Source organism: Cydia pomonella, chromosome 11 (assembly GCF_033807575.1).
Source record: "Cydia pomonella isolate Wapato2018A chromosome 11, ilCydPomo1, whole genome shotgun sequence".
Lineage (NCBI taxonomy): Eukaryota > Metazoa > Arthropoda > Insecta > Lepidoptera > Tortricidae > Cydia > Cydia pomonella.
Window position 1 is genome coordinate 22,735,479 of NC_084713.1, and position 17,214 is coordinate 22,752,692.

The following is a 17,214-nucleotide window of genomic DNA, read 5'->3' on the forward strand; positions in this document are numbered from 1 at the left end:
TGGAAAGGCACTTTTATTATTCATGCATGTACATCTGTATTGAACAATCCTTTGCCATTTATTTTCTCGGAAACTCCGGTTTTCCTACTTCAGTCAACCTCAGTACTTTTTGCACAGAAACTGACTGAAATAGCGATGGTAAAGAATTGTCATCTTAGATAGTCAAAGCTCTGTCTTTGTTTTCCCGCAAACAATTGAGGCGCCCACGCAATGAGGGCGCATAATACAGACTGCTGATCCCTGCTGTCGAACAATATTGCGTTCCAGACAGGATTCTAATGATTACTTCGTTTAGCTTGTCTGTAAATAGAATTCATTGTAAAATGAACTCAGAATCAGTCGACGAAATTTTTTGTAAACTCGAATTTTGACAATAGCAATTGATTCTTACAAATTAAAAATAAATTCAGCTTAATCCCCTAAATTGCCCCGTAAAATAAGAAATAAGCGGTTTTGTTTTATTTACAGTGTTTGGTGGTGGTAATTGCTATAAATATATGTTACAAATTTTAGTCATTTTGTAAGACCGTAAACATTTTCACAGAGCAGTAAACATTTAAAAAAAAGTTAATGCTGTAATAAGTCTCAAAATAGCAGCAGTCTATGTTTATGCTGGCGGCCGATCATTTATAATCAGGCATCGTGAAAATTATTGTCTCGTTCCGAGTCGACGGAGCCCTGGTACGCGTGGCTTCTATTTCTCGAGAGTTTGCCCTAGGGGCATCTGAAGCAACCTAACGAACCAATTGTACCTATCCATTACAAACTTTACAATCTGCCTGATTTTACGATCGGCCGCCGACATTTACACGCCCCGCAAATGATTGAGGCACCCACGCAATGACGCCGAATAATAAAGGCTACTAATTGCCCTACTGAACATAATAGCGCTTAGAACATTAGAACGGATAGTAACGACTGTTTCATTTGCTCTTTCATTCGAACATTAGTTTTAGTACTAATTGGTTTCAGTTTTTTTTATTTCAATTTGTATTAAACTATTTGTACCGTCAATAGCAAGACTAATAGTTTTAATAGCGTAATAGTACCTATTGTGTAATGCCTATTGTCTAGGTACTATTACGAAAGTAAATTTGAAATAGGGGTGGATTGTCAAAACAAAATTCGTAGCCACAGTAAATTTACTGCCATCTTTCGACACATGATTAAAACTTTTAGAACGCCATTTGACTTCCTAATCCTTTCACTGATATGTGATAAATTTGTTAAATATCAAAAAGTGGCGTCGTCTTACCGGGCATCGGCTAAAGTTTGTGGCGCCTGCGCTCGAAACGAGGCCGCCATACCTTTGGCCTTTGATCTTTTAAGTCATGGCGCCACTTTTTGATATTTAACATATCTGAGACTTACAATACCCGCGTTAACGCTGTATCAGTAACGCATTCAACATCCCAACATAGTAAGTGCCTTCAATATAGAGTATAGCGTTCAGTTCTAAGCCAACGCCATCAAAAGATACAGCCGCAAATTTTCGACACTCGCAAGGGAATCAAAACCTACAGGGTACTTCTCGTGAACTCAGAATCTTAAATTTGGTAAGATAAAGGGAAAATTGCGAAAACCGCACATTTTAAGTGATATCTTATGATAAAAATATTTTAAATAATTGATATGAACCGATTGTCGTGATGGGTGAACTTTTACTTAATCATATACCTACAGGTTTGTACGGAATCCTCGGTGCGCGAGTCCGACTTGCATTTGGCCGGTTTTGAGTATTTGTTGATTAGGTATAAAATATTTTATTTCTATCATGGGCCTGATTTGTTAGCGAACAGTTTTCATAATAATTGTGACTCAAAATGTTATTCCGAATATTCGGCGCTTTGGCCGACAGAGGGGCCGAATATTCGGTCTTCGGCCAAATTCACTATTCGGGGCATCTTTAATCACAACCAATGCTCCGCACATCTGCTTTCATCTGCGGTCATCTCCACCTCAGTAAGGCAGCCTAAGCACGCAATAAGCCCGCATAACAAAGCCTACTAATTGCCTTACTGTTGAATACAATAGCGCTTAGGGCTGATTGTAACGACCGTTTCGTTTGGTCGACTGTCGACAGGAAGATTAGCTTTGCACCGGTTGCGTTACTACGAAAACCCGACTTCGAGCATTTCCAGAACTTTATGGGCTGCAAAAGTGGACACTTTATAGCTTAAGAAAATTAACCCGAATATGGGCAATCAGGGGAAATAATTCGTGTAGTTTTGAAAATTGGTGTACTTACACCTTGTGGTCTCCAGATAAACATACTAAAAGTCCTCGAGGGTGGGAGTTGTGCTGAGGTGTGTGTGGGGGGGGAGGGTTGCTGACGGTACCTTTTTTAGATTTTTGCTCATAGCATTATAATTACTTCGGACAAAAGTTTTGCCATAAAATTCCCTACAAATTTGGTTATATTTATTTTTACTCTACGATCAATACTTTAGGAGCTCCAGAGTGTTTAAGTTAACCAAGAGACAAAAAATAGACGATTTAAGAAAACGTCGTTTTTTCATAATTGTTCATCATAACTCAATTTTTTGTTTAGAATAAGCAAGCTTCATAATGCTATTTGTACAGGTATTCAAGATATAAGCAAAAATCTGAAAAAAGGTACCTTCAACACCCTCCCTACACCATCAGCACAACTCCCACCCTCGAGGACTTTTAGTATGTTTATCTGGAGACCGCAAGGTATACTTATACCAATTTTCAAAACTACACGATATATTTCTCCTGATTTTATTAAATTTTCTTGAGCTATTATGAATGAAATCCGGAAAAACGGCCGTCATTTTGGAAACATAACCATAATGTAACAGTTCGATTTATGAGTTGAAAATGTTCGTTCACAGTCTACGGACGTCATGGGGCATATGAAAACGTTGACATTGGTATAAGGAAGTCTCTGTTGTATGGAACAAGCAGTTGTTATAAGCCTATGCTCAGGGCCGGATCCGGAACGCCCTAATTGCGGCAAAATTATTAAACCTATTAGATACATGTAACCTGTAAATATATAGTGACGTATAAGATGTAAATTTTATGAATCAAAAATTGAATTGAATTGAATTGAACAGGGTTGTACAGTCAGCATCAAACGTAGCGTATTCTGTAATAGCTTAACAAAAAGTGATGTCCTTTTTGTGCTTGTTTGCGCTACCGACGTCGTATATAAAAAAAAGGAAATTTGTGTCGGATAGTCGGTTTTAACTGTGTAAATTTCATTAGCTTGTTAGCATAGATACGTTATTTTAGATAGCCCCACAAAAATAAGTCAGGAGCTGCAAAATTTGGGGAAATCAGGTACCAATCCCTGGCACTTTTTCTCAAAATTAATCGAGCAAACAACGTGTTTTAAACAACACAAACATTTGAGAAAATGCTTGCTGCTAGAGGTAGACATTTGGCAGAAATAATCTTCCGTATATAATTGCCAATCCTGAATAATATATTTATGAAAAAATCTTTAGTTAATTTTGCTTTAAACTTAATTAAAATTTAAAAACAAATTCTATCACTCTTATTTGCCCAGCCTGTATTTTCAAAATGGCGGGACCTTTTCCGTGCCGTGGGAAGCACAAACACGGCGAGATGTAGCTCAGAGCGATTCCGAGAATAACTATTCCACTGGGAAGACGCCACTTCTGTGTTGTTTCCATTAAAACGGAACACTATTCGTAATTAGTTGTAAACAAACTTAATGACTGGCTTCATCCTAAAGGTTACATTCGAATTGCGACCGCAGCAGCTTACCATTACACATTACAGCTTACCGTTAAGGTGACATTTGGGTGTTTACTGCAGCTACGTTTTTGCGGCGTCGTTGTTGCCGCCGTGGTATCGAACGTCACTCATTTTATCAGGGAAATTGACAAATGCAATTGACAAAAAACAGTAATGCAGCTGCAGTTGACATCGGAACATCACCGTAAAGTAAAACTCAAAATCATGTTTATAATTTGAGAGCTCATAGGTATATGACGCTGTTCGGCTGCCACAACGGTTCCGTGTATAGTTCGTGTCACCCAAGATGACGCGCAGATCTGTCAAATCTAACCTGTAATAACATGACCAATACGAATCAAGGCCCGCGTTTTCGTGAATGACACGATCTATGCGGTTACCCTGGCTGTCAAATGTATATATATTTGACAATTCAGTAAACACAAAGCATATGACGCGTTACAGCGTAATCGTATTTGGTTTACTTTTTGGGTGTTTTGGTTTGGGAGTAAGAACTCTGGGTTGCGATTTTTTCATAGACTCAACTCGTCTTCAACAATAAATATGCTTACTAGTATCAATTTACGAGTTTTGTACAAACATAATGTAAATAATTATATAAAAAAATGCGCTAAAATTAACTGTACCTAACTGACTTAATATTAATTTCCCAATACTGAATGAAAATGTCTCCGCAATATTTCATGTTTTCCCGGCGGACGGCCGAGATAAATTAGGCTTGATTACCGCAAGTTTCAGCTCACTCGAGTAATCTTTTGATTTACAACGAAAGCACGGAAAAGTTTAAATTGGTGCCTTAGTTTACTTATCGACTTTTTAGATTGAAAAATAAGGCCAATAAGTTTTTTGTTTGTTTCAGATTCATAATTAAAAAAAGATCAAGAATTTAATCTACCCGGACTATGTGAGAAGACAAAATGCTGAACAGAACTTCCTCTTCATCACGGCGCCGCCGCGCGTCCCGAAGCGCAGCGACGTCTCCGCAAGCTAGATCCCCCAGATCATCAGCTCAGCCTTCAAGAAGAGCGTCACTAGCGACCACAGAGACTGACGATGAGTTAGACACCCCACCTCCACCTAGAAGCCCTCGAGCCAGCTTAGCTCCAGACGCTGCGGAAACCTACCATAGAAGCCCCAGATATTCCTTAGTCCCTGACGCTGCCAGGTCTCCAAGAGGCTCTATAGTACCAGAAACAGCACTCCAACCAAGGAACAGTCTAGCGCCTACCAGAAATAACCTCGGCGTCGACATCCCTTACGGTTCTAGACTTAGCTTAAACCCCCAAGATTTCAATAGAAGTCCACGAAACAGTTTGACTCCAGACATGAGCGCGAGGAGTCCTCGTCGGAGCCTCGTGCCAGAAGGAACTGGTTGGAACCAGCCAAGAAATTCACTAGTGCCTGATGTGGGAAGAAGTCCACGGCATTCCGTAGCGAGCATACAAATAGATCCATCAAGGAGTCAAAAAGAATTGGGTCCTAGTCCAAGGACGAGTCCCCGAGGGAGTATAGCTGAGGTTAAAGAGAAAGAGGAAAGACCAAATAGGACACATAGAGGTTCATTGGTTCCGGATCCTCAGAGGAGTCCAAGAGGAAGTATTGCACCTTCGGAAAGGAGTGCAAGGGGGAGTCTGGTGGCTGGAGAGCTGGATGCGGCCAGGGTCAGTCCGAGAGGCAGTCTGACGTTGACGTTCCAAGAGCCATTGGTGTCGAGGGAGAGAAGGGCGAGCGAGGATAGCCAAGCAGCTGGTAAGTGCATTATCTTTTTATGCTTGTGGAGTAAAAAATTGTAAATTTTAATTTTATATAACCTTTGGAAGCGTAAAACATTTTTGGAAGACGCTTACTATACTGGCTTCCCAGATAAAATAAAGATACTTTTTTCGGAGAGATGACGCCCTATTAAGTGTATTAAAAAAACCGGGCAAGTGCGAGTAGGACTCGCGCACGAAGGGTTCCGTACCATTATTTATAAAAACAGCAAAAAAGTTATGTTTTTTGTATGGGAGCATAATACCTCATAATGTTCCTTCTAAAGATAGTACGTGCCCAAATTTTGAAGCCACATGCCTACCGTTCAGCTACCAATTCCCACAGAAAACTTGCTGATGTAATGTTATTTTCCTTTTAACTTTTTCATCCAGTTTACGCCCTCCCAGGAGAATTTAGGAGCAGAACTGTAAACACAGCGTGACCGTTACTTATAATTCTGACCCACCACGCACGAAAGTTGTAACAGCCATTGTCAGTTTGAATTTGGAATCTATTACTCGATAATACGGTATAAAATTTAATGTATTTTACAATGGCAGTTACGTCCTTCACGAGGGCTGGACGGTCGAGTTTTGCGGAAACAATCAAACTAATAACAAGTTTGAACTAGTTTTGATACCGCCCCGTATTGGCTTCTGAAAATTATAAATACACTATTATAACTTTGAGTTATTGTGAAATCGTTGACCAAATATTTACAGATGTTTTCTGTCTTAAGAGGATACATTAGTAGTAATTTTTCCATACCTACAAATGTTCTAGACATTATTCTCTTTGGATTTTGGTCCCAGATGAATATTTTTTATATGAGTTCAACATTACCAGTATCTGTGTCTGTATGTTTTGCTTGTTTTGATATTCTTTTGTTTTTATAAGAACTGGGTTACTTCAAACAGCGCTAAAAACTGCCAAATAAATGCGCCGTAAACAAACGCCTAGCATACAAAATCGACAGCAATACGAAACGGTTGGATACATATTTTTTGTTCTCATTCTGTTCCCAAAATTTCTTTACGATTGGTTAGGTTTTGGAGGAGAAAAATGTCGAGAAAAGATTCAAAGATTCTGACATTTTTACACAGGATTTTTTTGCTGCGCAGTTGTCCTTATCGCACTAATTTTAAAAGCCGTCCCGTCAACGCGACGGAGATATTTACTTATCTAAAATTCTCAAATCTAAGAAGAGAAGGCTCAGCTGCTATATCTACTTAAATTGGTGGAAAACTAGTCCTTACTTAAAATTTTAATCGCGAAAGTGTGTCTGTCTGCCTGTTGCCTCTTCATTCACGCTTAAACTGCTGAACCCATTTAGATGACGTTTTGTATGGAGATAGTTTAAGGCCCGAGAAGGACATAGGAGAGTTTTTATCAATCATCATCATTCCACGTAGACGAAGTCGCGGGTTAAAGATAGTAACTAATAAAGGCGCTTTCACATGACAGGCACGTTTGACGCACGGTCATCGCACGTACTTTTTTCGTGGTTCTCTTTATGCTCGGTAATCCCCGCGCGTTTTTAAATGCAAGTATAAGGACAGTAAGATTTGGACCTGTTCTGACAACGTGAGTAGGCTACAGCAACAGGATTGTTGATGAGTGAAAGTCGAAGGGAACTGTTAGGTAAGAACAGTGAATTTTGCTGTAGCTATTTCATATAAATTACTTAGTGACATTATGAGCTGCAGACCTCGCGAATCCCCATGGCTCGTTTGAAATATTTCCATCAACTTAATAAAAAAAACATGGTATTATCCAACCTGATCACAAAAATTCACGAAAATCGGTTGAGAAATGCGACCTGAGAGCCTACCGCGAACCACGTTCGACGTGTTGCCTCCCTGTCGCACTTGTAAATTCGTGCGTAAGTGTGATAGGGAGGCATCATGTCGAACGTGGTTTGCGGTAGGCCCTCCGTAAAGGAAAACAACCAGACTTACATACGAAATAATTTTGCACAAGCTGAAACTGAGACGCTTGGCTCGCACTTCGGGCTCACTCGGTCAATTACTTAATTTAGAAAAACTCCATATACATAAATATGCGCTTTCATCGCCTCTGATGTGAAAGGTGTCTAAATGACCTACGGCGCTGAAAATGCCACGTACCCTGTTAAGGGTTGTATTGAATGTTGAAGGGATCCCTTCCGGTTAGTATCTTGGTCCTCGCATTTTTGCCCATTGTCAGCCTCTAATTATTGATTTATTTGCCCATTGAATGGTGACATGGGTTCGGACCCGGCTGGTTGAAATGCAGAAAAAATATTTGAATAACAAATTAAGGTTACTTTTGGCAAAAGTTCAAGAGTCTGAATTTTTTTTACATTCAAATAGTTTAAAAGTGTTCATGATTAAGCTTTTTACGATTTGTGTTATGCCTAAAAGTTATAACAGACAATGAAAAACAAGTTTAAATTTGTAATTTGTTGCATGAAAATACAGTGAACAATTTAATGAGAAAGTTATCCAATGGTCTTTTTTTTTATACCACGACGGTGGCAAACAAGCATACGGCCCGCCTGGTGGTAAGCAGTCACCGTGGCCTACGGACGCCTGTAAATCCAGAGGTGTTACATGCGTGTTTACGGCCGTTATGTTAAGTTGGCTAGTATTACATTACATTTGTTCGGTTGGTTAACATTGCCTATGAAGCAGAAGGTGCCAGGTTCAAATCCTAGTAAGGGCGTTCATTTGAGTCTTCATCACAGATATTTGTCAGGAAAAGTTATGGATGTTTTGTACGTATTTATCTATTTATTTCTCTTATATATTTAGCCGTCTAGTCTCCCAACAACACAACACAAGCCTTATTGAGCTTACTAGTGGGGCTAGATCGATCTGTGTAAGATTGTCCCATACATTTTTTGCCGCAAACCCATTTTAAATCAGATAATCTAATGCCCGTATATTGTTTTACCCGGTAAACACAGCAGTAATGTCATTCTCACTACATTCCGTGATCGCATGCGTTCAACGCTGTGTCTGTCGCATACGAGTAAAACAACCGAGCTCTTAAACGGCCTACCTGCGTTAAGATTTTGCATTTTATCTGCGCCAAAGCCACTGATTTCACTTCCACGAATGTTTCGACTTAGAAGAAGTTTTTAGTTTAAGAATCAATAATTGGATTAAGCCATAGAGGATAGTATTCTGGGCGTGTAGTTTACCGATCGCATCAAAAACACCATACTCACTAAGCTCCAAAACTGAGACAGCAGACGTAGCTGATGCATCCGCCAAGCTGAAGTGAGATTGGATGGGGCACGTTTGCCGTATGCCGAATGACTGGTAGACTAAAATAACAACCAATTGGGTCTCACAAAATTGAGCTTGGGGTCGCGGCAAACATAACCTTGTCGCCTTTGATAGGAACTGGTGGAAGACGGGCATGATTGGGATACGTGGAAAAGGAGTAGGAAGGTCTTTGCCCAGCAATGAGACTTTAGGCTCATATAAATAAATAAATTAGAGATAGATTATAGTTATTCAAAGGTGCTTACATTTTTATATTCCTGCATTATTATGTGGTCTGTGATTAGAACAGATTTTGAAAACTTTTCATTACAGATCGGTAAGATTTGTTGATGTGTTTAACACAGTGTTAATGTGTGCAGGGTCGCGAGGCCGCAGCGTATCACCCTACAGGGCTTCGCTGGCGGGCAGGCAGGGCGGAGTCTCTGAATCAGGCTCTAGGCGGGCATCCAGCTCCGTTAGTCAGGTAAGTTAATTTTAACACGAAACACCATAGATGGTGCAGGCAGACCGATAAGGAGATGGCGAGACGACTTAGACGCAATATATCCGAAATGGTGGAGAAATACCAACGACAAGCTCAAGAGGAAAACACGATGGGAGGCCATTGCCCAGCATTGGGACATTAAGTAAAAGTGTAAGATTGAATATGCCGGGCCTTATATGCCTCACCTACCTTATAACTAACTACGTATATTTAGGGCTAGGTAGGGACTAAAGTTTTTGCCCTCAGGAATCACATGTGATACTGTCGTATACATAAGTGTACGTACCTATTTTATGTAATAATGGTACATCATTATGTTAGACGTGAGACTGTAAATAATCTGTCAACAACAATTATCAAGTGTCATGATTCTAGATTGTAGTCTTAGCGGGTAGGTACACTTGGTAATTTCTGTACAAAAGTACCTGGGCGACCGAGCTTTGCTCGGTTATAACTATTTATTGTAAGTAATATGGTGGTGTATAGGTGATAATCTTAACTACATTTTTTTACTAAATTAAACTTGTCTAAAACAATAAAAATTAAAAAATTATATATAAACTTGAACATATTAAAAAAAAAGTTAGTCACCGGGCGAGATTCGAACCCGTAACACTCGTTTAGCAGTCCGCGTCTTAAGTCTTAACCCGCTGGACCAGACGGACAGTGGCCGGCAACACGAAAGTAACGACCATATTCTGCGTCGAAAGAAAAACGAATGAAAACTCGAAAACACGCGTTTTCCCAAACATAAGTCTAATCTAGATAGATTGTATACCCCCAAGAATCCCCATATACCAAATTTCAGCGAAATCGTTAGATCCGTTTCCGAGATCACAGAAATATATATATATACAAGAATTGCTCGTTTAAAGGTATAAGATATATATATATATATATATATATATATTTATATATATATGTGTGTGTATAATAAAGTAAGTTAAAGTAACCTATGACAGGAAAGGTTTTGAAGCACATTGTCCCTCTTTAAATCAAGGAACCGACGACGCTCTTTGTCGCTCACTACACTGTCACTCTTTTTAACCGACTTCAAAAAAGGAGGAGGTTCTCAATTCGACTGTTTTTTTGTATGTATGTTACTCGATATCTCCGAGAAATGCCGAGAATCGTGAACCGATTTTCAATTTTTTTTTTAATCGAACGGGTATAACCTTAAGATGGTCCCGTTGGCACCAAGTCGGAGTCTGATGATGGGTTCTTGGAGAAATCGAATTCTTCAAATGTTATAGGTACATGTATGACGCTTTTAGTAATATTTGAAGTTGGTTTTATTTTTTGTTAAAAAGTTTTATATTCAGCGAGATTCAAGTATTTTTAGAATCAGGGAATTAATTTATTTAAGATTTGAACTAACTCGCAGGCTTTCTAGTAATACAAATTATTGGCCTCGGGCACAAATGGCGTTGGTAATTTTCTTTTGTATACTTACGAGTACATATGCCATCTATTTCAGTGTTTACAGTAATTGTACAAATACTAAACTAAATTAATAACAATTGAATCATTGTACTAAGGATACTTAAGTAGTAATATATAATCAAATGTAAATTTTGTAAACTTTATCAATTTGTAATTTCATTGTAAAATTATAATGTTAATATCAAAACTTCTCTTAGTGTAGATCTAAATCTGTAATCTGGAAGAGCGAGGTCTCCTGACACAGGTACTTCATACCTAATAGGAGGCCTCGACCACTGTGTATTTACCAACTAAGATTGAAATGAAATAAATGATTATCTTATCTTATCTTATCTATCTTACTTAAATGACTAAAGTATCGAAACAAAATATAACGGATAAAAATAAAATTACTAATTTATTTACATTCAACTTCAATAAGTGATAAAGATAAAGATAGTTTATTATTCAAGTAGTCATATTACAATGCGCTTATGAACGTCAAATAAAGCTACACCGGCTCTAACCCTACACCTCTGACCCAATTTAAATCCCCCCTCAATTGGAGGAGGGTATCCCAATATGGACCGGCAAGAAACTTGGCGGGACACGTCTTTTCAAAACATTACATCTGATATATATATTTTTTAATTAACATGCATTAAATAAGAAAAAAAAATGAGATTACTATAGAAATCATGCAATTACATACAGTAGCTACTTTTCTTTATAGAAATTTGATAAATAAAATATATATGTCATATCAAATCATACAAATATACGTAGCTCTTTCAAAAAACATATCGAATTCTTACAAAGGTAAAAGAAAAATAAAATTAATAAAGATATGAGAATATACATTATATAAATCTGACAGATTGCTATACCTACAAAAAATATTTAGTTACAATGAAAAATCAATTTGAGCTGAAAATATATTAGATAAGCTGAAATACGATTAACAATTTAACGAGTTTTCGAATTTGTTATGCTTGGTTAAAGTGTTTAACTCACAAATACGAACCACGAAACTTCACCAAAAGTTTTAATGCGTTCTAGTTGCCCGAAGTGTTACTAAATACTTAATGAGCTAATTGTAGGAATATAGGAGCTGTATTCGGACATTACAATGTACTATAGATTTGATATTGTTATGATATTTGACGACCGGTCTGGCCTGGTGGGTAGTGACCCTGCCTATGTGATGGTTCGAATTTCGGTAAGCGCATTTTTTCGTGTGATGAGCACGGATGTTCCTGAGTCATGGGTGTTTTCTATGTATTTAAGTATTTTTATTATATTCATCGTTGCCTGAGTACCCACAACACAAGCCTTCTGGAGCTTACTGTGGGGCTTAGTTGTGTAAAAATGCCTGATATTTATTTATTATTTATTATATTTTCCTTTAAATTTTCTTTAAATGTATTATTAATTATTGTACTTAGCATGCAAGAATCAATTTATCAATGGTAATATTTATGTGTAATTTAATTTAAGTCAATCTGTATGAAATTAATAAAGCTCTATTCATTCATTTATTATATACCGTAAACGCGACATGTAGTGTATATCGTGTGCACCAATAAGCGCGAATGATTGTATCATAACAATATCAAAACAAAAAATATTATATACGCATTGCCGACACCCTAACACTCTGCATTCTCATTGAGCTTTGAGCATTGGCAACCTTACTCACCGGCAGGAACACAACACTATGAGGAGGGTCTAGTGTTATTTGGCTGCGGTTTTCTGCAAGGTGGAGGTACTTCCCCAGTTGGGCTCTGCTCTAGATCTAGAATGACATCCACTGGCTGTACCCAACCACACAAAGCGAGATGACATTCACAATGCCCATACCTCTCTTGTGGACGTAGTTTAAAGACGTACCCGGGTCCTTCACTTTCGCTCGGTCAATAAATTGATCTCTTTATTGCATTTGGATTGGCTCTTTATTGGCTGTTTTTTAACCCTTAACATTATAGATAAGGTGATTCGTAGATTATACAGAAATTATTTTTATAGCGAAACTAGCTAGAAGTCGCAGAAAATATTTTGACAGGTTCATTTATTTGGTCTGATCATATCGAGGGCTTCATGCTAAAGGGGCGTATAAGCAAGAACCCTACTTTTCAGGAGAGACAAAAAACTGAATAACTTTTGTTACAATGTACCGATTGTTCTACAATTTTGCATAGAGTATTTAAATTACTGTCTGTTTCATGTGAGATGCCTAGTTACGTTCTACGTATTCTAAAAAGCAGTAATTATGTAGTTACGCCTCTTTACCACGACAGTAATTTCCGACATTTAGGTTGAAATTTTTTGAAAAATACTTGAGATTTATGGTCGTATAATTCATTTTTTTTTCTATTCGATAATTTAATCATGCAAGGTGGAAATACTGTTAATAATGCGAAATACTTTAATTTTACAGTAATTTAGTCATCATTGTGTAGTTTCTTCTATTTTTTCTGATTTTTATACGCCCGTCTGGGCTGACGAATCTATCGTGTAAGTATCCTTTATTTGTGGCCGTATAATAGGGCGCCAAATTATATTTTGACTAAATATTCATAAGTTCATCAAGATTTTACCATTAAAATGATTCCTGATGGTTTTGATAGTGTCACAACTGTCCACGAGATTAAACAATGTCGACTCGAGCTAGTTACCGATTGGGTAAGTAACTATTTTGAATTGCCACTTTGAGCATTTCAGTGTTTCAATAGCCTCCGTGGTCTAATGGTTAGAGCGGTTGTCTCTCGATTCGGAGGTTCGGGGTTCGAATCCCGGTGGGGACACTGTCAAGCAAAAGTCACTTTGTGACTTTGTGAGACTATTCCCGGTTTGGCTAGGACATTGCAGGCTGAATCACCTGATTGTCCGAAAAGTAAGATGATTCTGTGCTTCGGAAGGCACGGTGTTAAGTCGTTGGTCCCGGCTGCTATCTATCCGGTGGTGCTCGTCATGAGAGCCATGTCAGAGGCCTTTGGCGACTCAATAACTCTAACACCAGGGTTTTTAAGGTACATCAATCTTACAACCCACACGATAAGAAGAAGTGTTTCAAAAGACAATCACGCCGCTTATTCTGATTTTTGCCTATAATAGCAGTCGTTTAGCACTTCGCTGGGAGTTAGAGTTAAGACGTGTGGGCTTAATTAAGAAAACTGACTTAACTGAATTCCAATAAGATCATTTTTACTATTTGTGATAGTAGGTAAATGGTAGTCGCTCAAAAGTCGAGTAGTACAAAACGATTTTATAGAAAAGAATTGAAATCGATAGTGAAGGATGCATGGAAATTGCTAAGACAACATAATGACAGCTTTACTAAAAAAGCAGTCAAGAAACAATCAAACGATTAAATTTAGAGCGCATTAACTAAAACAAAAGGTTAAAGTTAAAACGTATCAAAACTTGTATTCAGACAATAAACATTACTCCTTCTTTAATGGTAGCACTGGAATAAAATATTAATCAAAACTTCTAAACAAATAAATACGACATCATTTATCGTCATTTCATAAAAAGAAACAATATTAAATCCTCTGTACGAATAAACCTAAAAGTAGTTTAGCTAACAACTTAACTCATTTCACGTCTCCATCAAATTATAACAGAGGAATGTTACACTTAAGAATTACTACCACCCCGACGGAGGACGAGTGGCTACAGACATATGAGGTAATCAGCCCGCAGCGCACGCAGTGGGCCTTAAACAGCTTTGACTCCTTCAAATCTCCAGGAATGGATGGGATCTTCCCTGCGCTTCTTAAATGGGGCGGGAAGCATCTCAGTCTGAAGCTGACCATCGTTCTGCGCGCCTGTCTGGCTCACAGGTACGTGCCGAAGCAATGGAGGGAGGTCAAGGTTATCTTCATACCGAAACCAAGTAAAAACGACTACTCGGACCCCAAATCCTTCAGGCCCATCAGCCTGACCTCTTTCATGTTGAAAACATTAGAGAGGTTGTGTAACAGGTACCTTAGAGAGAGGGTGCAAATTCATGTGCCCTTGCATCCAAACCAATATGCCTACAGCCCTGGCAAATCTACAGAATCGGCACTTCACGCAGTAGTAAGTAAAATTGAGGTAGCGGTTAAAAACAGATCCATGTGCTTAGGAACCTTCATAGATATAGAAAGGGCTTTCGACAGGACCAGGTTCAGTAGCATTACAGCAGCACTGGTAAGACATGGCGTGAATGCAGTTATGACAGAATGGATAAACAACATGTTGAGCCAACGAACCATCAAACTCGGGACGGGCGAAACACAGCAGGCATTAATGGCAAAAGGATGCCCCCAAGGAGGAGTCCTATCGCTACTACTATGGAACCTTGTGGTGAATGACCTGATCACCACACTAAACAATAATCACTATTACACAATCGGCTATGCTGACGACATAGTGATACTGACGAGCGGCAATCATGCAGGTACGGTATGCGATGTTACCCGCTCTGCACTAGGCATCGTAGAACGCTGGTGTTTTAACAACGAACTCTCAGACAATCCCAACAAAACTGAGCTGGTTATGTTCACCAACAAACACTTCCGCCTGTTCGACACTGAACTCCAACTATCTGCGGAAGTAAAGTATTTAGGGGTAATACTTGACAGCAAATTGAATTAGAGCAATCACCTAAACGGCAAAATTGACAAAGCCACAGTCGTAATCTGGCAATGTCGTAGGATAGTGGATAGAACCTGGGGGCTAACCCCAAAGATAACTCTATGGCTTTACCAGGCAGCCATGCGACCAATAATAAGCTACAGTGCGATAGTTTGGTGGCCACGCACCAAACTATCCGTAGTTGAAGCTGAACTACAACGAATCCAGAGGTTGGCCTGTATGGCGACCACGGGCTGCATGAGGACAATACCAACCGCGGCCTTGGAAGCCTTACTGAGCCTGCCGCCGCTGCACCTCTTTATACGGCGGTACATCTCAAAAAATCTAATCTCTGGAGACCACCTAGGGTATCACACACCGAGATCCTCTACGATCTACTACGATAGGTAAGGAACCGCTAATAGAAGCGGTGACTGACAGGATACCCAGACAATTCGTCTTCGACAAGAAATATAAGACACAGTTACACGAAGAACCTCGTGAAGGACTCAGCCCATGAGAGCTGAGAATCTTCACGGATGGATCAAAGACAAGGTCAGGCACTGGCGCTGGAGTATTCTCAGAGGACCTAAACATACATATCTCAACACCACTAGGACTTGACTAGGTGCCCACAACACAGTCTTCAGCCAGGCAGAATTGGCATCATAATGGCAGCACACGCAATCGCCTCAAGGAAAGTATTGGACTACTCCATCTGCATACTCTCTGATAGTTGGCCAGTACTACAAGCTCTGCAAAGTTATACTTTGACCTCAGGGCTAATCTACAAATGCCACAAAGCTCTGTCAGAGGTAAGCACCACCACCAGCTTAACTCTGCAGTGGATCAAGGGACACAACAACTCGCGAGGGAACGATGCGGCCGACATATTGGCGAGAGGATGTTCGGAACTGAGGGTGGCAAGACCGGAGCCAATTATACCTCTGCCTTATGTCTGGCTCCGGAACATGCTGCGACACACCGTACTGGTCTAACCTAGACACGTGCAGGCAGGCGAAGGAAGCCCTCCTGACAATCGACCCCGGTTTGTCGAGTAGGCCGAGACAGCTGAAGAGGCCACAGGTCCGGCTTTTGACTGAGGCCATAACCGGCCACGCCTCACTAAACAAACACCTACTAACCCTACGTGTTACAGATAGCCCCCTCTGCAGAGCGTACTTGGAAGCAGAGGAGACAGCCGCCCACGTCATTCTTGAATGCCCAGGGCAGAGCAATCAGCATCAGAGCGCTCCACTTCATTGTTATTATTCGCACGAGATGCACACCATACTACAGTATGCGTTACAACGCACTAGACACTGACTGAGAGACAGGCGGCCCTAGTGCGCTTACCCGCTTGACAGAAAGGGATAACAATATGCGGCAATCAAGGACGCTGTCTCCGCGCCCCTTTGGCCCGGCATTATTTGAAGGCCAACGTAATTTTTGTACGGTCGTATGTTCATACGCCTCTTTGCCGCGACGCACTTTGAGGATAGTTGGTAAAAGTTTATGGTCGTATGTATGTACGCCTATATAGCGTGACACTATTTGGTGGTTCGCACTGTCACGTGAGAGAAGTATGTACGTACGCCTTTATACTCCGATGAATATCGGGGACTGAATGAAAATATCACTTATACGCCTTCAGTACGGCTTTTTGGAACGACATAAAATTATGACTGTCTGTTATACGCCAAATGATTTTTTAATTATTTAATTAACTAATCGTTATGATAAAATTATGAAAAAAATTGTGCTTACGTATTGTTACAAGACGAATACGATGCCGTTAAAAACGAAAAATGGCATTTTTGCGTATACGCCCCTTTGGCCTGAAGCCCTCGATATGTCAATGTAGTCTATAGGGTAGTCAACATTTCTTTAGCGATATCGGTTGGCGATGGCGCC

The 17,214-nt window shown here is 39.6% G+C and overlaps 1 protein-coding gene across 1 annotated transcript in view; it reads left to right on the forward strand.

Moving 5' to 3' along the window:
* LOC133522507 (uncharacterized) overlaps window positions 1–17,214 on the forward strand; it is a 165,547-nt gene that overhangs the window by 111,494 nt on the left and 36,839 nt on the right. The window contains exons 2-3 of the mRNA XM_061857865.1: window positions 4,610–5,499; window positions 9,134–9,237. Coding sequence (XP_061713849.1) covers window positions 4,668–5,499; window positions 9,134–9,237 — 936 coding nt within the window. The 5' untranslated portion in view covers window positions 4,610–4,667. The remainder of the gene's footprint in view (window positions 1–4,609; window positions 5,500–9,133; window positions 9,238–17,214) is intronic.